At 52.3% G+C, this 22,568-nt stretch overlaps 2 protein-coding genes and 1 long non-coding RNA gene across 5 annotated transcripts in view; 2 read left to right on the forward strand and 1 right to left on the reverse strand.

The window, feature by feature from the left end:
* Positions 1 to 1,731: 1,731 nt before the first annotated feature.
* On the reverse strand, positions 1,732 to 6,984 carry SOX8 (SRY-box transcription factor 8). Its single transcript, XM_053992490.1, has 3 exons — positions 6,296 to 6,984; positions 4,907 to 5,145; positions 1,732 to 4,197 (listed from the first exon to the last, which is right to left on the reverse strand). Exons 1-3 carry the CDS (start codon positions 6,736 to 6,738, stop codon positions 3,473 to 3,475), a joined length of 1,407 nt encoding a protein of 468 aa, XP_053848465.1. The 5' UTR covers positions 6,739 to 6,984; the 3' UTR covers positions 1,732 to 3,472.
* Positions 6,985 to 7,202: 218 nt separating this feature from the next.
* On the forward strand, positions 7,203 to 8,316 carry LOC128815447 (uncharacterized). The gene is made up of 2 exons (XR_008439644.1): positions 7,203 to 7,531; positions 7,797 to 8,316. It is a non-coding gene; the product is annotated as an uncharacterized LOC128815447 (long non-coding RNA).
* Positions 8,317 to 14,444: 6,128 nt separating this feature from the next.
* LMF1 (lipase maturation factor 1) overlaps positions 14,445 to 22,568 on the forward strand; it is a 152,846-nt gene continuing 144,722 nt past the window's right edge. Inside the window, exon 1 of one of the 3 annotated variants that reach the window (XM_053991562.1) lies at positions 14,445 to 14,621. Coding sequence is in view for 2 of the 3 variants with exons in the window: in XM_053991561.1 (XP_053847536.1) it covers positions 22,482 to 22,518 (37 nt within the window). In the remaining variant the exon portion in view is untranslated. Of the gene's footprint in view, positions 14,622 to 22,451; positions 22,519 to 22,568 lie in introns of those variants that run through there. The other 2 variants (XM_053991561.1, XM_053991560.1) reach the window with 2 other exon arrangements.

Below are 22,568 nucleotides of genomic sequence, written 5' to 3' on the forward strand. Positions count from 1 at the left end.
CCTGGAAGTGTCCAAGGCCAGGTTGGATGGAGCAGCCGGGGACACTGGAAGTTGTCCCTGCCCAGGATGGGACCAGGATGAGCTTTTAGGTCCTTTCCAACCCAAACCATCCCAGGATTTGATGGTTCCAAAGCTCCCATCACCCCCTGAACTATGGAATGGATCTAAAATACAGAATTATGGTACCTAAAATCAGGATTGGATTCGCATGACCCTTGTGGATCACTCCCAACCCCAATTCCATGGTAAAACACAACACAGATCTATATTATAATGTACAATTTAATGACCTTATTTCTGTAAAATACCAGCAGAAGTTAAATTTCTTTTTGCAAAGCTTACGGGAAGTAAAACCAACCGTGGCTGCAGCAAGTGGATTTAAAAGCTGCCTGGTTGGGATGAGAGCAGAGCTCCACGCTCGTCCTGCAGCTCCTGGCTGGGACAAGGACGTGGCACTGGTGTCACCCACGTCACCGGGAGGAGGGAAAGGGGACAGGATCCATCCTGCTGGATGCACAGAGCCCCCTCCCCGTGCTCTGCCAGGAACCAGGGGTGCTTCAGTGCAATCTTTGAAATTTTGGGGTGATTTTCAATTTTTAATGTCGTCGTTTTGGGTAACTCACCATTTGATCTCACGTAGATATTTTAATTTTATCAGCCACCAGTGAAGCCACTCCAAGCTTCACAAACATCCAGCAGAAAGCAAAGATCATCCCCAAAAATATCCCCAGCTCACCTTTCATTTCCTTTTTCCCCCCACCTCGCAGCGAGCGGGTTTGGAGGCAAACCCCAGCCTCAAGGGCAGAGCCAAAACGCATCCATTTTCCAGGCATAAATCAGGATTAAAGTGAAATCTGCAGAGTCACGGGAGGAGGAGAAGGGAGGGAAGGGAATTACGCTGCACTTTGGCTCCGGCTGGAATGAAATCCTTCTGCCAGGAGCGCTGGAAAGGAGCACGGAGAAAATGGTGTCGCCTTCCAGCCCCTCTTGGCAGAGGCTGCAAACACCAAATTCCGCCTGGGATTCTGCTCCCCAGCCCTTCTTAATGGGCTGCAGCTTCATTAATTGTCATCACATTTATTCCCCTCCCTGTTCGAGCCTTTTCTCTCAAGCAGGGAGGGCTGAAATTCCCAAATCCCAACTTTTTTGCTCCCAGGTTGAGACCCCGAGCGGACGGAACCCGAAGAGGGAGGGAATGTTTGCTGTAAGAAACCAAAATAAAAGTTACAAATGCAACAACGTTAATGACCGTGTTGAAAAAAGGAATACACCAAGCCTGATGTGCAACGTGTAATTTGGTTGCTCTCCTAGCTCAGAGGGATTTATTTACCAGGGCTCAGCAAGCAGAAAAGGGAATTTCTTCCTGTAAATTTCCTACAGAAGGAAAATCAGCTGGGGCTAAAAGCTTGCAAACCCGGCCTTGTGTGAGCGGTCTGAAATCCTGGGAAATCCTCAGGATTACGGGCATGGAAAAGCCCTTCTTAAAGGAAAAATCAAATTAATTCATCTGTATTTCAAAAAAAAAAAAAATCTCAAGAGTAAGACACAAAGCGCAGGGAAAAGGAGCGAGGAAAAACAAAAAATAATCCAGCCTAAAAGGGAAATAAATCCTTGATGAGAATATTTTATTCTGAAGATTCCATCGCCTTCCAAGCTGTTTTCCCAGGTTTTTTTTTCCCGGCACAGAAAATAGGCTCAGGCAGAAAGAAAACAGAACACATCCTTGATAAAAAGCACTTTTTAATTTTATCAAATGGATCTGTACAAAAGTTAGCATTGCTTAGTCAGAAGCGAGTGAAGAGAACAGATCAGTAACAACCAAAAGTCTTTCAAACTTTATACAGAAAAATAGATTGCATAAAAATGAGCTTTTTTTGTCTTTTCCCCCAGCCCAGCGTGTCCCTCCCCCCCACTCCCCACGAAAGGAAATATGCAAAAAAATATTTTTTTAGAAAAAAGAGTAGGAAACGTAGAAAAGGTAAAAAGATGAATAACCTCTGAAAGGTGGGTTTAGATTTACAAAGGCTTTTAAAGGCACGAGTTCCCATAAAATAGATGGTTATTTATATGCTCAGCATACAATGGAAGAAGTAGAAATATATCAATGAAATATTAGTCTAAAAACTAAGTACCCTAAACCCATTTTTTTTAGTGGAGGAGATTTTAGTTTCACAGCTTGATGGATGATATCTGGTCCCTAGAAGCCAAAATTAAAGCAGAAGTCGATGGTTTCTCATGGAATTACAGCTCCTTTAAAGTAGTCCTGGTTCTGAAAGCCTCCGAAGACTCCTGAAATCCGATTTTAACAGCCCAAAACAGGTGGCCAGAAAATCACCTGCCCTTTTCAGGCAGCATTTGAGCCTCCCAATTGAATTAGTAATTCCCCCCCCTGGTTATTTGACATTCCCATCGGAGTTTCCAGGCGGATTCCTTCAGTCCCTCTCTCCAGCACGGCTCCTGCAGCGGTTCCAAAATGAAAAAAACCCAAAAACCAAGGAAAATCTATAGACTCATAACACCAGTTTATTGTATCATCTCCACTATTTTTTTTAGGCTCCCTCCCCCGTCTTTAAAATCTTTTAAAAATTCTACTTTTTTTTCCGTTTTGCACAAAATGACTTCATTAATTAAAAGACAAAATAATACAGAACATAAATACATATTTAACAGATTAAAAAAAAAAAAAACAAAAAACGAAAACAAAACAACCAAAACCATTTGAAGCTTCCAAAAACAAAACAAAAAAAAAGAAAAAAAATCAAAACAAAATGTTAATTACAGCCAAACCTTGCTTGGAAAAACTCCTGACAAAAAAAAAAAAAATATAATAAATCAACAAACACTTCAGACACTGAACTGGTTGGTCCCATCAGACTCTTCCCACGGGATTTTTCTGGGATTTCGGGGCTCATCCCTGTTGGTCCCAGTGAGTTCCTGCCCTCAAGGTTGGTCCGTTCCTCACATTGCAATAGACCCTGAAAGTCTCAAACAGCTTTTTTGTTGTTGTTTTGTCTCCCCCCCCTCTCTCTGTCCACCCCTGCTCCACGTTTTGCACTTGGCCAAACTTCCAGGCCGAGCGAGTTCGGCTCAGTCCAACATTTTGTCCTTCATTTACTCAAAAGGCATCGCCGGTCCTTTTCCTTTTGTTTTTGTTGGTTTTTTTCTTTTTTTTTTTCCTCTTACTTTTAATTTTTTTGTCCTTTGTTTGGTTGGTGGTTTTGTTTTTTGTTTTTTTGTTTTTTTTTTTCCCCCCTTAGTTCTTTTGAATTTCTTAAACCCTACAGATCAAAGAAAAAAAAAAAAAAATAAAAAAACAGAGCTGCGTCCTTTCGGGGAGTTTCGAAGCAAGGCGGCGACCAGCAGAAAAGTTCCCAGCGGCTCAGGAGGCACTTTGGAACACTCCACGCTCTTCCTCCTCATTCCTTCATTAGTGCATAATTCCAGGGAAGCCTCGGGAGGCTCCGGGAATCCTTTAAGGCCTGGTCAGCGTGGTGTACACGGGCTGCTCCCAGTTGGCGGTGGGGCTGTGCGCCGGCGGGATGGACAGCCCGTTGAGGATGGGGGTGGCGTAGGGGCGGCGCGAGGAGTGGAAGTAGGGGTACTGGTAGAGGCTGGAGGCGTAGCCGGGGTAGGGGTTGTAGTAGTTGGAGCTCTGCAGGTCCGTGTAGTCGCACTGCGAGCTGGAGAAGGAGGAGGCGGCGGCGGCGGCCGGGGCGGCCGAGGTGGCGCAGGCCTGGCCGCCGTAGGAGCCGTACGAGTCGGAGTGTGCCGGGGAGCCGTGGGGCTGCTCGCTGTAGTGGCTGGGGCTCAGCTGCTCCGTCTTGATGTGAGGCCGCTGCTGGCCCGGCTCGGGCGCCGCCGGCGAGGCCGCGGCCGGGCTCTTGTGAGTCCACACCTGGGCGGCCGCGCCCGAGTGCGCGTAGGAGGCGCCGTAGGAGGCGGCGTTGGCGCCGTGCTCGGCCGGCAGCGCCGCGTGGCCGTTCAGGGGCAGGTACTGGTCGAACTCGTGCACGTCGAAGGTCTCCATGTTGTTGATGACCTCGCTGCTCAGCTCCGAGATGTCCACGTTGCTGAAGTCGATGTTCTGGCGGCCGCTCTCCACCAGGCGCCGGCCCTCGTGCTTCAGCTCCTGCTTGCTGCCGTGGTGCAGGTCGGTTTTGGGGGTGGTGGGCGGCGTGGGGGGTCCGTGGGGCTGGCCTGGGGATGAAGGGACAGCGAGGCTTCAGCAGTGACCACACAACACCCAACTCCTTCACCGTTCAATGAAGGCGTTCCACCTGTCTGTCACTGCTCTCTTTGGGGATTTCAACCTGCGGCGCCGTGTCGCACGCGGGGGATGTCCAGCCCTGCGACCGCGTCCCCCCCTTCCCCCGGGATGAGCCTCCCACACACGGGACATGGGATGGAGCTGGGAGCACGCCGTGCCCATCAGGATCGCTCTGGGACACCCTGGCAGCACCGGGGGGTGCATTCACAGAGTGAAGCCCATGATGGAGCTCATACTCTCCCTGCGGGCTGCAGAGGGACCCAGGGCTGTGATCCCAGCGGGGTCTGAGGCTGCAGGATGTCCCCAGTGCTCCCAGAATCTGTCAGCACGCCAATTCCCAGTGCTGGGAAGCTCTGCCCCAGGACCCTGCTCCCCAGGCACCCTTATTAGCCCATCACACAAATAATTAGCCCGGAATAAGTCGCTCTCCCCATCCCACAGACCGGGATCCCCACGCTTTGGCATTCCCTACGGCACAGGCAGCTCTGAGAGCACTCACTAAGGAAAATCACAGCCACGCTCCAGCTCTTGGGACAACATCTCCTGCCTTGGGCTCTGCACGGTGGGAAGCAGCGGGATCCCATCCCATCCCATCCCACCCCGCAAGGCACAGGGACCAGCGGGAATGCTGCCCTTTACCTGTGTGGTCCCCGTGGTGGTGGGAGTCGGCCATGCCCCCCAGCCCCGTGTCGGCCTTGTAGAGCTGCGTGCCGGCGTGGTGGCTGAGCTCAGCCCCCGAGTCCGAGTCGCTCTGCCCGGCTTTGACGCTTTTCCTCCTCCGGGGCTGGTATTTGTAATCCGGGTGATCCTTTTTGTGCTGCACCCTGAGCCGCTCGGCTTCCTCCACGAAGGGACGTTTCTCGTTTTCGCTCAACAAACTGGTTTTTGGGGGGGTTGGTTGTTTTAATAAGGAAGAGAGGAAGAAGAAGGAAAAAAAATAAAAAAAATAGAAGCCAAAATTAGGATTTTTTTTTTTTTCCTTAGAAGTTTTCTTCTTGTTTTTAGACTCGCACATCCCCACTTCTCAGGCACTCAGCAAGCTGACTACAAAATTAATTTGCTGTGGTAAAAAGGAGTTAAAATCCACGGCAAAAAAATGGATTAAAATACCAACTGCAGCAGCATGGAAAGCCCGACCACTATAGACAGGAGTAACCGGGCAAAACAAAATCCCCCTTCCACATTTCTAACACAATCACAAAACATAATTCCCACGTTTGCCCTGCAAATGCCACCCCCTCGCCGCCACAAACATTTCCAGCTTTGTTTGGTGCTTACAAAGAAACCACCGAGGCACCGAGGATGGGATTATTGCTTTCCAAACTCTCTGCCCCCTGCCCACACCTCCCTTTGCAAACTCTTGGAGAGGCTCGAACCGCAGCGGGAGCATCGCTGGCCCGAGCAGGCAGGAAAGATGGGAATTAGGTACAGGCAGACACCGTGGGATAAACCACACGGAGAAACGTGGCTCGGGGAAGAGCCTTGGAAAGCACAGCGGGCTCGGGCGCTGCTCAGCAAATAAAAGTTTGCATCCCCGGGCAGCACTGAGCAGATAAGCAGGGAAATTAGGAAGCTCGTTAAAATAACTGCTAAAAATGAGTTTAGCCGCGTTTATAGCTTGTAAAGCATCAAGCGAGCCAAAAGGAAAAAAGAAAAATGGAAAAGCCATAAAACAAGTCATTAAAAAAGTCTCATCGCGTGGGGATGGAGAAGCCGCAGGCAAGGGAAGGGCTTGTGCTCCATCTCCGTGACGGAGCAGCGAAAATCCACCCGTGGCAGGAGCGAGGGTGCCCAAGCCCCTGCTCGGGGGATTTTTCGGAGCAGGGACCGCCGAGTCCTTCGCAGCGCGCCGGGATGCTCGGGGAAAGGGATGGCACCTCCCTTCGAACGGCTCCGAGAGCCCCGAGAAGCAGAGAATTAACAAAAACAAAGCGGGCAGAAGCCTCACGGAAGCGCTGGCAGGGGGGGTCCGGCCGCGCAGCCCCGCGGAGGACGCGGCGCGGGGGACCCGCGCGGGTCGGGACTCACCGCCAGAGCTTGCCCAGGGTCTTGCTGAGCTCGGCGTTGTGCAGATGCGGGTACTGGTCCGCCAGCTTCCTGCGGGCGGCCTGCGCCCACACCATGAAGGCGTTCATGGGCCGCTTGACGTGCGGCTTGGCTTTGAGCGATCCGTTGCCGCGGACGGGCATGGGCACCAGGCTCCAGTCGTAGCCCTTGAGCACCTGCGAGACGGCGTCGCGGATGCAGGCGGGGAAGCGCTCGTCCACCTCGGCCGCGTCCACCTTGGCCCCCAGCGCGGCGGCGCCCGGCGGGCGCGGGGCGGGCGCGGGGGCGCAGCCCAGCCCCTCGGAGCCGGCGGGGGAGAGCGGCGAGTCCGAGTCCGAGTCCACGTGGGACATGGAGCTGGTGGTGCCCGCGGGGCTGCACGGAGCCTCCAGCGCTTTGTCGTGCTCCTCGGTCATGTTGAGCATCGGCGGGCGGCAGAGCCGGGCCGGCCGCGCGCTGTTGCCCGCCCGGGGCTGGCGGGGGCCGCGCACCCTCCGCGGGGGCGCCGCGGGGAAACGAGTTAAAAAACAAGAAGTTCTAGAAAGGGAAAAAAAAAAAAAAAAAAAAAAAAAAGACGCGAAACGCTCAAAACTCAGCTCAAAATCCGCGTTTCCCCCCGCCTTGCTCCGCAGCCGGTCCTGCCGCCGCCGCCGGGGCCCCGCGCTGCCCGCGCCGCGCTCCACGTCCAGTGCGAAACGGGGCCCCTGGCAACAAGTTACTTTAAGGGCAGGGCGAGCGGCCCCGCCTCCGCCGCCGCTCGCCATTGGCGGAGAGGGCGCGGTGATTTGCATAAGGGGCGTGGCTCCGGGCGGCGGGGCCGTGCCGCCCGCCCGCCGCCTCAGAGCTGCCGCTCCGCCGGCCGGAGCCGCCGCCGGCCGGGGGTCCCGCCGAGAGCCCCGCTGAGGGCTCCGCTGCCGGCTCCGCTGCCGCCCGGGCCCGGTGGATGCCACCCGCCGCTCTTCCGCCTCCCTGTTCCGGCTGCCTCTTTCGGCTCCTCTGTGCTTTTTCCGCTGCAAATCGTCCGGGGGCTTCGCCGCCGCGCCGTACTGGCGGGGACCCCCCCCGCCGGTGGGGATGTGTTTCACGCTCCGGTGTGCAGCCGCGGTGCCGGTCTCCTAGCGGGGTACCGGCCAGCGGGTGCGGGATGGAGCGGCCGGGTCTTTTTCCGAGCGCCGCGGGCAGCGGCAGCGGCTCCGGAGCGGTGCCGTGGGACCGCCGGTAATTTCAAATCCCCTTTTCCAGGGTTTTTTTTTTTTTTTTTGGGGCGCTCGGTGCGTGGCCGGGAGGGCAAAGCTTCCCTGAGTGCCCCCCGCAGCCCATCCCCGGTGCCCCCGGGCCGTGCGCTCCCGCAGCCCCGAGCGCGTCGCTTCGGCCCCGCTCTCTTTCCAGAGGAACGGAGGAAATCGGGGAATCGCTGGAAAAAAAAAGCGACACGAGCCCCCTCCGTGTCCCCTCCCCGACTGTCCCTCCTCTTTTCCCGCAGCATTCCCGCAGCGGGCTCCATCCCGAGCACCGGGAAGCGCCCGGGAGGTCCCGGCCGGAGGAGGATGCGGCACCTCGGGGTGAGCCTTTGGATGGGGGAAAAAGGGGAGGGTGACCCCCAAAATCTCACCCCGTCTGTCCCTTTCCGAGCCAGCCCTGCTCTTCCAGCATTTCTTTGGAGCATTTGATTCTAATTATCCGCGGAATTCAGCCTTCTAATTGCAACTGGGGGGGGGGAAAATAAAAGCAGCTCCCCAAATTCAAGTTTTTTCTGCTACTTTCCCCCGGAAAAATAGAGTCACGTATAAGATTGACAGGGGAAAAATAAGAAATTGGGCTTCAAGCATTCCAGCGTTTAAAAAGTACCAGGAACGTGGTGGTTTTTGTTTAATTACTGTGATGTGTAATAAATAAACCGTATGCTTTGAATTTAAATGTGTTTAAATGTGCCCAAACATCCGTCTGCTTTCTATGTGAAAATTAACTTGTTCTCTCAAATGGCAAAGCAGGATTTAATTTTACTTTTTTAAAAAAAACCCCAAACTGTAATTTTTCCAGTTTTCAGCTTTCTGTTTGCAGAGTTACCGCCTGACATATTTGAAATACAATTTTCAAAGCATCTTTAAAAAAAAAAATTAATTTCAAGGCCCAAGGCGAACTAAATACGTTGGACTTGCTAATTGAATAATTGGAATTTTCTTCTAAATTTTAATGAGATTCGGGATGAGCTTATGTTTCCCTGGGCTATGGATTGGTGACTTTGCAGTGCTGTTGGACACTTGGGAAAATCTTTTTTTCCCCTCTCCTGTGACACATAATTAATGCATATTCCTATAAATCCTGTCTCATTGGGCAATTTACCTTGACTCGCAGAATTCCAGTGTTTCATCTGTTTTAGCCAGGGGTGAGGCCAAGCAATAATCACTATTTTTAGTCCATTTTTTTCCTAATCCAGCCCCTCCTGTGGAGCTCCTTCCTCGGAAGATCCCAACCTCAGCGCGTGACTGAGGCTGGGAAGGGATTTGTGGGATGCTCGGAGTTTTGGAGGTAGGAATGGGAACAAGAACCTCTTTTTTCTGCTCCCTGTCTTCAGCTCCAAAGATTCCTGCAAAAGAAGCCCCCAAGGACAGGAGGAATTACAGACTTTGGTTTTCTTCCCCGCTCGCTGCTGCCTTCCAGGGCTCCCCAGCCCTGCCTGAGGCAGGGAATTGCATTTCCCAGCCCACAGCCTTGAATTCCTCTTTGTCCAGCACAGGTAGAAGGAGGAAGGTGACTTTGGGTGGTTGGTTCCTCTTATTCCAGAGATGGGCTGGGGGATGAGGCCGTGCCTGGGAGCAGGGGCAGGGAACGTGTCCTGCCGCACGTCCGTGATCCCGCACGAACCATTCCGCGTTCCCCTGTCCCTCCTCGGGGGCTGGAGCACAACTCCCCGGCCTCACACAGCCAGAACACAGGGAAAGGAGGGAGCTGGAGCACCTGGAGGTGCTCAGGAGCTCTGGTTTCCTGAGAAGTTCACTCATCCATGAAATGGAATGAGATAACGCTCAGGGAACAAGTGGGTTCAAGTGGGGCCGTTTGTCCTGCGGGGGTCTCGTGGCCGGATTTTTGTATGACAAAGGATGGGGGGATGTTTGCCCAGGGATGGGCACGGGCTGGAGCTGCAGGGCAGGATCCCACAGGCTGTGTCATCCTGGCCTGACACAGCAGGCATCAGCATTCCCAGGAAAAGGGTGCAGATTTAGGAGGGAACGACCCAGGTTCCTGTTGCCCAGTGCATCCAGTTTAGAGAGGATTTCGGGGAACAGATCCAGCTCTTCCTGACGGAGTGGGCACGGCAGAGGCTGATATTTGGGATATTGCTTCATTTTCTGACGTGGCCTCCAAGAAAGTTCCTGGCCAGCTCAGCCAGTGTTTCTGGGAATCCAAGGTCTGTGTGCCTGGCTCCATCACATTCCCACTTGGGAATCCTCAGCACCCCTGTGGGATGGAGGCTGCTCCACCTCCCATCCCGGTTCCTCTGTTCCATACCCCTTCCTCCTGCAGGAATAAGAGCGTGTGTGCATTGGCTCCAGAGCAGGCAGAGCCCTGCTCGTGCCAGGAAGGAAAAATTTCCTTTCCAGTGGCAGCCAGGGAAGGCATTTTTAGAGGATGAGAGCACGTGGAATCTCTGGAGCCCGTGGATATGCTCTGGGATGCACACACAGGCCGTGCTCCTCCCAAACTGGGCTCCATCCTTCACCTGACCAAGGGGGAAAGTTCTCATTTATCCCATTTATTTATGGCCTCCTTTGACCTGCCAGCAGATTGCACATGGGAATTCCAAGGAGCAAAGAGAAAGAGCCTTATGGGGAATTAAAAACAAACCCTGATCAGGTAAGAGGAACCTGTGGTGTTCAAATCAGCCTTTGACACCCGCAGGATTAATGCTCAGCCCCGAGAACGTGGCAGCTCTGAGGCTGCTGTGAAACAATGTTCAAGCCTTTCCAGAAAAACTCATGCTATCTGAACAGAAGGAATAAAAAGACAGGTGGTAATTTCAATTAATTTCAATTTAAAAAAGCTTTGCCCTCAAGCTGGACAATAGTGGCGGGTCCCATCCCACACTGGGTGCTTGGGAAGGCTCTGCTGCCCGCTCGTGCAATTTTAAGGCCAAATTTATGCAGATCCATTCCTTGCAGGTCACTTCAGACCCAAAATTTGCCTTCTGTTGACATAAAATGGGCCTTGCCTCACCCAAAGCTCGTGTGGCTGTGGCACTTGGGGACATGGGTTAGGGGTGGCCTTGGCACTGGATGATCCAAGGGGGCTTTTCCATCCCAATCCCACAACTCTTTGACCTGCAGCAGCATTTTTCCAACATGAATATTTACCTGGTGTGGATAAAAAAACTCTGCACGCCTGCACTGGGCCAGACTCCACTGATTTCTCTCTTTCCTGCTTGGAATGCAAGTGGAGAGGAGCGCCTGGGATTCCTAAATCTTCTTCTAGATTCCTAAATCTTCTTCTTCTAGCAGTGGATACCAAAGAAAAAGGACATCTTATGTCAATTTTAAAATTCAAAATTTATTGCATAAAGTTCATTTGTTATTTATTCAAGTATTTGAAGATCCCAGCAAAAAATACAAAACTGTTTCTGCAGGATCAAAACCCACCCATGTATGAATGAGACATTAAATGCCAGGTGAGGTGTTGGCAAAGGATCTCTTCTTTCCTCCTGCACAGCACAGCCTGGATGGCATCTTTTCAAAATAATGGGGATTATTATGATTAATTACAATTATTGTGATTAATTGCTTGTCCTATGGTACCACTTAAGGATCCCTCTTCTGAACCAGCCCTTCCTCATTAACCTGCACAAACACACGAGAAAAAAAGGTGATTTTTCCTCTAAGAATCCTTTCCAGCCTTAATCCTGGAGTTAAAGATCAGATTTCCACAGGGAAAATTGGGGATTTTAAAGGGAAGAATTATTACTGCTGGAGAAAAAAAAACTGGATTAGCAGGAGGAAGCTCCTGAATTCTCTGTGAGGTGCCCACGTCCCCTGCAGCAAGCGCAGCTGAGCGCTCAGTGTGTGCCTGCATTATCCACAGCTGAATGTCTGTTCCCTTCAGAGGAGCCCCCCGTGCTCATGCTGCCTCCTGAGCTCCCGAGCTCAGCTTTCTCTGCTCCCTTTCAAGCCGAATCCTGGCAGCCAGAGGGGAGAAAGGCCAGAGCTGAATGAACACAGAGCGATTTCGGGTGCCAGGGCCAGCCAGCGGGGTTGGGGTGCTGCTGGGGACAGCTGCTGCCTGCTGTGACAGTAAAGGCTTGTTCCCCTGCCACTCCTGCAGCTGGTTTGGAACACAGCAAAATAGGGGACGTGGCGTTGGTGAATGAAGATGAGCATCAATGATGCCCCTGCCCGCCTGGCATTCATGAATTGCCTTCCCCTGGAGGCTTGAAAGGCTCCAAACCTCGCTCTGAAGTACCTCGTCTGAGTTAGTTTTGCTCGGGGTTTGCACTGTTTTCTTTCCTCGAGTCGCCAGGTGAAAATAAAAAAAAAAAAAAAAAAAGAAATCCAGAAGTGAGCAGAAAAGCCAGCACAGGTGATGGTTCCCACAAGGGGATTCGTGGAATCACAGAATATCTGAGTTGGGAGGGACACACAAAGATCCTCGAGTGGTATTTGGGACAGAAAAGGCGTCATTTGGTGTCCTGATCAACTACTGGTTTATCACGTTTTTCTTTCTAGCCTGAATCATCTTCCAGGAAAGCCAGGAAATGCTTCCACTGCCTGTTATGAGAATTGAGTCCTTTTTAGTAACAACGCATTTCTGCTGGTTTAGGCTTAAAATTTCCAGCTTGTCCTGCTGGAAGGTGCTCCTGGTGCTCGATGTGGCACATCTCAGAGCCACCCTCGGCAATGAAAACCTCCCCTCCCAGCCCCAATTACTCTTCCCTTTTTGCTAAACTTTAGCCTAAACCCTCCGCTTTCCCGCAGTAATTCCCTCAATTATCCAGTTTGTTTTACAGACATCCCCGTTTAATGTGGAATTTGCTGGAAAAGACCCCACAAAGAAAACCATTAGCTCCCATCTATTTAAATTTTCCTCTCCAAACCTCGTGGCAGATCCAGAACTGCAGTATTCCAGTGGCCTTTAACAAACAGCTGATTTTTCCTTCCCTATACAATGCACCATTATGTGGCATTTTTTTTTCTATTTTTTTTTCCCCCTAAGGAGAACAATGCAAGCAGCAGTGATGGGAAACTGGAAAAACAAAAGGGGCATTTAGAAGGGACTGGCTTAGAGGCTGGGAAGTGTTGAATAATGTTACACCTGATAGCAGATGATTTCTCAGCGACCAACACCGAGGTGTTTACTAAGGGGATACTCAATGTATGTTTATGCCCAAAAATACTATTTGTGAATTCCACGCAGCCAAGTGTTTGACGTCTGTAAATTATTTAAAATAAAAATTATGGTGGCATCAAAAGTAGTGAATTTGATTGGGATTTTAGGAGGAAATCCTTCCCTGTGAGGGTGGAAGGGGCTGGGATGGAATTCCCAGAGAAGCTGTGGCTGCTCCATCCCTCGAAGTGTCCAAGGCCAGCTTGGACACGGCTTGGAGCACCCTGGGACAGTGGAAGGTGCCTAAAATTGGAACCAGAAAAGCTTTAAGCTCCCTCCCAAACCATGCCGTGATTCCATGAGGAAAACCTGAGGAATTGGACTTAAAATGAACTTAAATTCCCCAGCCCAGGCAGGGTCACCTGGAGCAGGTGACACAGGATTGTGTCCAGGTGGGTTTGGGATGTTTCCAGAAAGGGAGATCCACACCTTCCCTGTTCCATGGCCCTGCCACCTCCATGGAAACCAGTTTTTTCTGTAAATTGAGGTGGAATTTGTTGAGTTAATCTGTCCTGAGCCCAGCCGGTCCGAGCATGGTGCTGACAACTCCAAGGCTGTGGATTCAATGTGAGCCATTCGCTGAAGGGACTCGATCATCCCCGTCAGTCCCTTCCAAACCAGAATATTCTGCGATTTGGATTCTGATTTACCTTACGGTATCTCTCCACATCCTGTCACTGAGCACCACCGAACAGAGCCCGGCATCATCCTCCAAAACCCCTTGGAAATATTTGGATGCATGGGATCCGCTCTCACCTTCCCTCCTCCCCAGCTCCCGCAGCCTCATTCAGAGCTGCTCCAGCCCTCTCACACCTCCGCAGACGCGCTGAAACGCCTCTTTTGTTTTATTTTTCAAATAAAACCTTGCATTTTTGCGCCGGTTCGCAGAGAATTCTCCCCGTTTTCCCTCTATATTTCCCCGTCCCCGCCGTGTCCCCTCATGTCCCGCTCCGCCGGGGCCGCACACGCTCGCCGTGCCCGACAGGGCGGCCCCGCTTTGCAGAGCGTTCTCCTCGTTTATGCCCGTTTTTCCCGTAATTTCTGCCCGTTTCTCCCCATTTCTGCCCACTTCTCCTCATTTCTGCCCATTTCTCCCCTATTTTCTGCCCGTTTTCCCCCGATTTTCTCCCCGTCCCCGCCGTGTCCTCTCACGTCCCGCTCCACCGGGCCGCACACGCTCGCCGTGCCCGATACGGCGGCCCCACTTTGCAGAGCGTTCTCCCCGTTTCTGCCCATTTTTCCCCATTTCTGCCCGTTTTCCCCATTTCTGCCCATTTCTCCTCATTTCTGTCCGTTTCTCCCCTATTTTCTGCCCGTCCCCGCCGCGTCCCCTCACGTCCCGCTCCACCGGGCCGCACACGCTCGCCGTGCCCGATACGGCGGCCCCACTTTGCAGAGCGTTCTCCCCGTTTCTGCCTATTTTTTCCCACTTCTCCTCATTTCTGCCCGTTTCTCCCCTATTTTCTGCCCATTTCTCCTCATTTCTGCCCGTTTCTCCCCGTTTCTGCCCGTTTCTCCCCTATTTTCTGCCCGTCCCCGCCACGTCCCATCACGGCCCGCTCCGCCGGGGCAGCACACGCTCGCCGTGCCCGATACGGCGGCCCCAATTTGCAGAGCGTTCTCCCCGTTTCTGCCCATTTTTCCCCATTTCTGCCCGTTTTTCTCCATTTCTCCCCTATTTTCTGCCCGTCCCCGCCGCGTCCCCTCACGGCCCGCCCCGCCGGGCCGCACATGCTCGCTGTGCCCGACATGGCGGCGCCCAGCGCGGGGCCGCGGCAGCGCCGCCCGGCCCGGCCCGGAGCTCCCGCTGCAGCTCCCGGAGCGGCCCCCGCCGCATCCCCCGAGCCCCGGCTCGTTACCGCGGCCTCGCCGCTCTCCCCGGGCACCTTCTGGCTGACCCGCATCGTGCTGCTGCGCTCCATTGCCTTCCTGTACTGTGAGTGCCGGGCGGGCGCCGCTCCCCCCGGGGAGCGCCCGGGGACGGCGCCCAGGGAACGGCTGGAGCTGTGCCAGGGAGGGCTGGGGGAGAGCGGGGAAAGGTTTCCCCCCATCCCCACGAGGGTGGTGGGGCACTGAGCAGGCTCCCCAGGGGGATGAGCGAGAGGAGCCAGAGGAATGAGCCAGAGGAGCCCTTGGACACCGCTCCCCAAGCAATGGTGACATCCTTGGGGATGTCCCGTACGGGAACAGCGGCTGGACTCCGCGATCAGCGCGGTCCCTCCCACTTGGGAATATTCTATGATTTTATGATCATTGTGGGTCCTCTCCAGCTCTGCATATTCCACGATTCTCTTCCTTCCCGCTCCCCCGTTCCTGGTGGATTGGGTTGGTGGGGCTGGTGGTGCTGGAAGCTGGTGGAGCTGGAAGGAGAAGTTTGCTCACACCACGAGGCTGGCACCTCTCAGCAGAGCTGCTCATCCTTTCCCTTGAAGCTGTGCGCTCACAGTGCAAGAGAGGAACTCTTTGTCTTAGGCAGCAGCAGGACTGCAGGGACAGATGCCATCCCTGGGTGCCAACACCACCAACAGCCAGGACCTAGAGTCAACATGACCTTAAAATATTCCACAGTGAAAGCAGTTTCCAGCCTCTGCCGTGCTCCTTTGCCTCCTGCTTTGGCACTGAGAGCTGTGCTCAGAGCCCACTGGTGCTCCGCTTAAAAATATTTACAGTGAAACCAAAACTGACAAGTAACACACTACAGTACAAATTCTAAACTTGCCCCAGATTTGTCCACAGAATCGTTAGAATTTGTAGCCTGCCAGCCTGCTTAGATTATTTTGCATCAAAACCATGCAGAAGTTGTAGTTTCGTATGGCTTTGACACGTGCTCTGGTTCTAGTTTGGTTTCAGCTCTCGGTGAAATGCGAGGTTATGACTCTTTCAGTCAAAATGAAAGCGATTCCGATATTCCCCCGTGTGTAAATCCAGGCTGCTGAGTTTCCCGTGGCTCAGTTTGCAGTTTCCTTATGAGAAACTGATTAGTGCTCTCTGCTGTGCCTTCGGTGGAGGCTGCTGCTTCCCCGGGGGGTGGATTTGGGGTGATAAATGTGCCACACCAAAGGGGGTGTGGGAAGGGAGCAGGGGCTGGCTGGAGGGGTGGGAATTGGTGGAAATCAGAGGTGTGGGAGCTTGTGGTGAGTAGGACACCTGGGACAACGAGGTGGGGAACAAGGATCTGATTGGGGGGGGTCAGGTGAGTTACAGGTGGAAGTGATTGAAACTGTTGGGCTGCAGGAGAAAAGGAGGCTGGGAGGGGCTGAGCTTGCAGGTTGGTGAGTAAATTTGGGGTGCTAAAAAAAAGAGGGAGAATTCTTTGTAGTGTTTTTTTTTTTTTTTTCAAGCAGGAGAGAGGAGTGGGAATGGCTGAAAGTGGGGGGGGAGGAAACCTTTTGGATGTGTGGGGTGGCAGAGGGAGAGTTTGGGCTACTGGAGCTGGAAGGAGCAGGGCAGGAGAATGTTTGTGTCTCTTGTTAAGGGGAGAGGTGGAGGAGAGGAAAAGTTCACCTGCTTGTTGTGCAACTTGCGCCTGGCTGCGCTCAGGCCCTGGGGAGTTCTGCTGCTGGTTTGGGGTGCCAAGTGAACCAAAGCCAGGCAGCTGGGCAGGGTTTGAGACAGGTGAGATTCCTACGGGCAGCACTGCTGGGGCTGGCAGTGCAGGAGAGGTGCCCCACGAGGATTTGTGGGGTGCAAAGTGCTTGTTGTGTGTGAGCGGGCAGATTGCCTCTGGATGCTCCAGTGGGAAGGAGGCTTTGCCCTTTGATCTCTTCGGCATGCCTGGCTTTAGAAACAGCAGAAAACAATTCTGTGCCTCTGTGCCAAGCTGCTCTTCCAGGTTTTTTTGTGGAGATGGAAGCATTTACTGTGACAGCTGATTTTTCTCCCAGACGCGGCGATTCCGCGCGCGCCGAGGCTCAGACTCGCTGAGGAGACGGTTGATGCCGTTGTGACAGTTTGACATTCCTCAGCCGTGGGATGTTTTCCCCCCTTCTTTCATTTCACCCTTTTATGTGTAACCCTTTCCTTTCCCTTTCCTTTTTTTTGGGGGGGGTGGGTTTGTGTTAAGGTGTCAGGGAATGTGATCGGAGCTCAGCTCTGGGAGCTGAGGGATTGTTCCCCTCCTGGGTGGGAGAGTGAAGAACCTTGAGGATGGGGTGGAGAGAAATACGATTTGGGATGTGCAGTGACCCCAAAGTGTGCTCTGAGGGTTTGTCACCTCCTTCCTGCCCCCACCCCATTCCCAAGGGGGTGTTCATTGCCTGCTGCAGGTACGGGAGATGTTTTCCCTGAGGATCTTCCTGTGTGGAAGGAGGACAGGCAGAGCAAGGCAGGTGTGGAGTGTCCTTCTGTGTGCCCTCCCCTCCCCCTTTACTTTTACTCTTCCCTTCTTTTTTTGTGTCTTTTGAAGGGGTTTTCCAGAAGCAGCCCGAGCCTGGGAAGTCCCTGGCAAAGCAGCTGCTGTGTGAGAGGCAGGTTGGAGATGGGAGGTGGGAGAAGATCTGAGGGTTTGGAGAGGTCAGAGACCAACCCCACCTGCTGCTGGCAGGGAAAGCGGATCCAGCTGGAAGGGCTCTGTGAGCTGTGGTCCTTACAGCACTGTCCTGTCCCTCTGTCCCTTGGAAATGGTGTCTCTGTGCTTCCTGGTGGCTCCTTCAGGTCCTGCAAGGCCACACTGAGGTCACCCCTGAGCTGCTTCTCTCCAGGTGAACAATCCCAGCTCTCCCAGCAGAGCTGCTCCATCCCTCTGCTCATCCTCTGGACTCTCTCCAGCAGCTCCAGGTCGTCCCTGTGGTGGAACCCTGGAGCTGGAGGCAGCTCTGCAGGTGGGGTCTCACCTGAGCAGGGCAGAGGTTTGGCCAGATGTCACTTGGAGATTTGCAGCTTTTCCATCCTGGTCATGCCCTGTGTGTGTTCCCTGTGACAGGGATTGGTGTTTTGGCAATCCAGAAATACTTTGAGGTCTTGTTGGAAGTGCTCTTACAGGTAAATAGCTGGTCCTAAAGCTCTCGACAACAAATGTGCATTATTTGCTCCCTTCACCCTCCTTCTAAATAATTTTTAAGTCCTCTTTTTGGGTGATTACCATCATCAGATTCCAGCTGTAGAAATTTCAGTAATTAGATACCACCCTCCCCAATCTCAGCCAGGCTCTGTGGAGAGCTTTGAAATAAAAGCTATTATTTAAATCCAGTTTATCTTCCTTCTCCTTATGTATTGTTTAATAGTATTTTCTTTCCCCAGCGCCAGAGCTACGGGAGGTTCAGGCTCCTTCTTCCTAAATCTGAAATCCAAAGCCCTCTCGGGGGGTTTGGCTTCCTGTAGGCTCCTGGCTCTCCCCGGTGTCCTTCCTCCTCTCTTTCTCTGCCATCTCCCCTGCTTTCCCTTCTCTCAGTTTTATTCAAAGGCTCCCAGTAGCTTTCAGCCTGCCTGGTCAGGATTAGAGAACATCTTCAGGCGCTTTTGCTGCCCTGAGAGGTTTTGTTCCAGCTCAGTGCTCCTTGGCTGGGCTGTGCAGCACCAGCAGTGCATCAGCTCTGGGTCCTCTGAGCAGCTGCATCCCCCTGGAAAGGGAAAAAAAATAATAAAGCAGAGAGAAGGGAATGTCTCTCTGTGTCTTCTCCTTGCCCAAAGCCCCCCTGGAGCAGAGGGATCTTCCCAGGGCATCCTCCAGCTGCAGGCTGGGGTGGTTTTGAACAGCCTGAGACCCAAAGGGAAGCTTTTTCTATTTCCACACCCTTTCAAACAAGGAGGCAGCAAGGAGATAAAGCACTTCAAACCACCCCAAAATCTTCAGCTTGGCCGTGAAAGGCAAGAAAACAAAAAAGGTGTAAAAAAAACCACAGCACTTTGTTGTGTGTTTTTTGTGGGCGCTTGGCTTCACCCTTTTGCTCAGTGCTCTGGTGTTGTTGCTTCTGTGTTGCAAAACTTTGCAGGGGAATTCGTCAATTGCAAATTTATTTGATTCATTTCTCTGGTAATAAAATACCAGGAATATTCTGCTCTTTCTTCTTCCCAGCAGTACAACCTCAGCTTGCAGCACCCAGCTCAGGGCCTGTTCAAATGCCTCCTTGGGTCAAAGGGGCACTTGATAAACTGCTCCAGGCAGAGTTTTTGTGTGTGTGTGTGCAAAACGTAGTTTGGTTTCCAGGCAAAGCTCTGTGCCCTTGGTTCAGTTCTTCTTGTGGTTTGGGCATTAAGGAAAAGTTAAGACCTCTTTTAACAAGAAGGGGGAAGACAGAAAAAGCCATATGACCGGAAAGTTTTGGATTTCACATCTTTAAATCTTTCCTGAGCATGAAGAATGGGATCCTCTCATTCTCCCACCATGACAGGCTGAGCCTGGACTGAGGGAAGAGAGCTGAGGTGCCAGGGAAGTCTGGATGGAGCGAATCCCTTTGGATGGGGACGCTTGGGTGGTGGTTATTGGTACCCTGTGGGGCTGAACGAGGAACACACTGGGTTTGGGGGGAGAGGGGAGGCTGGGAGGGGGGGGAGTTAATGGAAAAGTACAGTGAAGCACCTTCCGAGGTGAGGATAAGTAGGGAAGGTCTATTAGCAGCCCTGGTAATTTGCATGTATTATGTAAAGCTCAGCTGGCAGCTCCCATGTGAGCTGTCAGAGGCTCTGCAGTGGGAGGCAGACCTGGAGCTGCTCCGTTCCTGCCACCTGCACAGCCCGGTGGAACACGGGGCTGGGCACTCCCAAATCCTGGAGTTGTCTGTGGGAAGCACAGGCAGTGAGCCCAGGGGTGGTGGAAGCGTGGTGGGGGTTGTGCCAGGGCTGGAGGGGTTGCAGGATGCCAGGGAAAAGCTCCAGGAGCAAGGAGAAGGGGGTCAGTGTGCCCCAAGCCCTGCAGGGTGGTGATGGTGCCAGTCAGCGCCCAAGGTGGAAGCAAAGTTGTTTGAGCTGGAGGATGCAGAGTGAGAAATCTGCAAACACAAGGAAGAGAGGTTCCAGAATAAGGGTTGAGGAAGGAGCACCCTTTGGGGGAAAAGGGACTTTTTTACCCCCTGACCAAGCCACGGTCAGAGGGATGGAGAAGGCAGCAGGGTCTGTTACACTGAATTTAAGGCTCCAGTTTCTCTGGGCTTCAGGGAGAGGAAGCAGTGACAAGCTGATAAATAACTTCCCTTTTTCCCTCCTGCATCTGGGCATCTCCTGTGCTGCTGAAATCCTCTGCAGTCTCTGTCTTTAGTTTCAGCTCTTCCCCGTGTCCAGCAGCACAGGAACTGCTGCCTGAGGGGGAAACCTCAGGAGATGGAGCAGGGAGGGTGGAGGTGGGAGCCGAAAATGGGGGATGAGCCCATCCCAAAGGTGCTGGAGAGGGAGCCTGGAGTGATCCATGAGCATGGGGAGTGTCCAGGAGAGGGAGCTGGATCCGGGCTGGAGCTCTGGGAATGTGAGCATCACCTGGCAGGTGATGGATCAAACACGGCTGGGACGGTGGGCTTTGCTTTTGGGGGGGGTGAATCCTCCCAAAATCAGGGCTGGTGCTGCTGGGTTTTCATCGTGGATGGTGCTGTGGGAAATCCCAGCAGTGGGAAATGGGAAAACCCCCTTTGGAGTCTGAGCTGGGCCATCCAAAATGTGAATTTCAACCCATGTTTTGCAACTCCAACCCATGTTTTGCTGCCTGCAGGATTTTTTCCAGCACTTTGCTGGAATTGCTGGCGTTTGTTTTTCCTAATTTACCCTTTCCTTGTTTGTCTTGTGCACGGCGCAGGGGTCTAATTTGGACTTTTTTAGGCAAAAACCTGCTCAGCATTTATGGGTTGGGGCAGCAATTCTGGAGCATTTAGAGGTGAATTTGATTAGCACTTTTGCATAACTGTGCAGCAAATTGCAGTGCTAATCACGGGAAATCAAGCCATGGAGTTTTAAGGCAGAACTGGCTTTCAGTTGGCTTTTTAAGAGCCAAAAATGAAGATATTAAGCTGTCTGAAGCTCAGAAGAATTTTATTTCTGCTGGTTTCATGTCAGACTTTATGATTACACAGTTGTGCTGAGCTGAGCGTTGGTAGAAAAATATGGATAAAATAGAAAACACTTAATTTATGTCCCAGAGCTGATCCTGTAGTGTTTGAATCAGCTTTTCTCATGTCTCTCCCTGTCCATAATTGAGTAAAATAACTGAAGAAAAATGTCTTTTATTTGTAAAATCACTCACTGTGTAGAAAAGATGGATGGGAAGAGACACAACCCATTAACTCCCAACTTTATTGTGCCATCGCTGGGGTCCAGGATCTGCTGGAATCAAAGGGAACCCTCCCACTGACCTCTGCTGTGTGCTGCTGATGACTTTTAGTGGTTTTTAAATGAGAATAAAACCCATGGCTGTGTGCAGAGAGCTGGGGGAGCGTTAAGTGGATTAAGTGGAACCCACTGGAGACCTTTGTCTGGGGAATGGGACTTTCAGTCGGATTCCCTGGGGCTGCAGACTTTGGGTTGCTGCTTCAGACTTCAAAGAAATGGGAATTTGGGCTCTGATTTCACACAGCCTCTCCCCCCAGTGCTCCCAGAGAGAGACACCAGATGAACACCAGGGTTGTTGTTTGCAGAATGCCAGCATTGAGATAAGGAAGGAAACAGATTTGATCATTAACCAAGCAAGATTGGGGAGGGGAACAAATTGGCTTTTTCCAGGAGCTCTGGTGCTGCTGCCCATGACGTGGCTGGTGTTTGGGTAATGTTTGAAGGATGGGTAAATTAGTGGATGCAGCCTAATCAGGAAATGTTGGCCTTCCTCATTTTTTTTTTTTTTTCCCTGAGACATGGAGATTACTGGAGTTACAAACTGCAAATTGGTAACTGCAGGAGATGCCTAAAATATGAGATAATGCCTAAAAACTGCCCAACTTTCTCTGTAGGACATCAAATGCTAGGTCTATGAGCTGTAATTAAATTGCTGATGTGCTGTTAAAAAAAGCAGCTGACTGGTCTAAGAGTGTCCAGGGCTGGAGCAGAAACACTGTAAATGGGACAGCTGTAAGGACATGGAAAAGTGGGAATTTAAGGGGTGGGAAAATGGTAAGATTTTGGATATCCAACCTTCCAGGATGTGAGAGGATGCAGAGGGTCAGAGCTGCTGTTCTGGGCAGTTGTGGTGAACCGTGAGCTCAGAGGATTGAGAGTGCTTTGAGCAGCTCTGGGCTCCTCAGCACGGGGAGGAATTGGAGCAATTCCAGAGCTGGAGCCAGGCTGGGAGAGCTGGAATTGCTCACCTGGAGAGGAGAAGTCTTCAGGGAGAGCTCAGAGCCCCTTCCAGGGCCTGAAGGGGCTCCAGGAGAGCTGGAGAGGGACTGGGGACAAGGGATGGAGGGACAGGACACAGGGAATGGCTTCACATTCACAGAGGGCAGGGATGGATGGGATGTTGGGAATTGTTCCCTGTGAGGGTGTAAGGCCCTGGCACAGATTCCCAGAGCAGCTGTGGCTGCCCCTGGATCCCTGGCAGTGCCCAAGGCCAGGCTGGACAGGGCTTGGAGCACCTGGGGCGGTGGGAGGTGTCCCTGCCCATGGCAGGGGTGGGATGAGAGGATCTGTAAGGTCCCTTCCAGCCCAAACCACCCTGGGAGTCTATGAACACCTCATTAATGGTGTGGATGAGTTTAAGCTGTCTAATTAACAATATTTTGATCTATGAAGTGTTTTCAATACAAGGAAAAGATTCTGGTCCTTGATAGATGCCCAGGTAATGTTGTGTGAAGGTGGGGACCTGTTCTCCTCCAAAGCCAAGACAGGGTTGATAGAATTCCTTTCCCTGCTGCATTGTGGTTCACAGCAACCACAGAATCCTGGAATGGTTCACCTTGGAAGGGACCTTAAAGATCCTCCAGGTGCAAGCCAGGGAACCTTTTGTTGGGCACTGTAATGGCCGTGCTGGATT

This window comes from Vidua macroura, chromosome 16, assembly GCF_024509145.1.
Source record: "Vidua macroura isolate BioBank_ID:100142 chromosome 16, ASM2450914v1, whole genome shotgun sequence".
In the NCBI taxonomy this organism is placed as follows: Eukaryota; Metazoa; Chordata; class Aves; order Passeriformes; family Viduidae; genus Vidua; species Vidua macroura.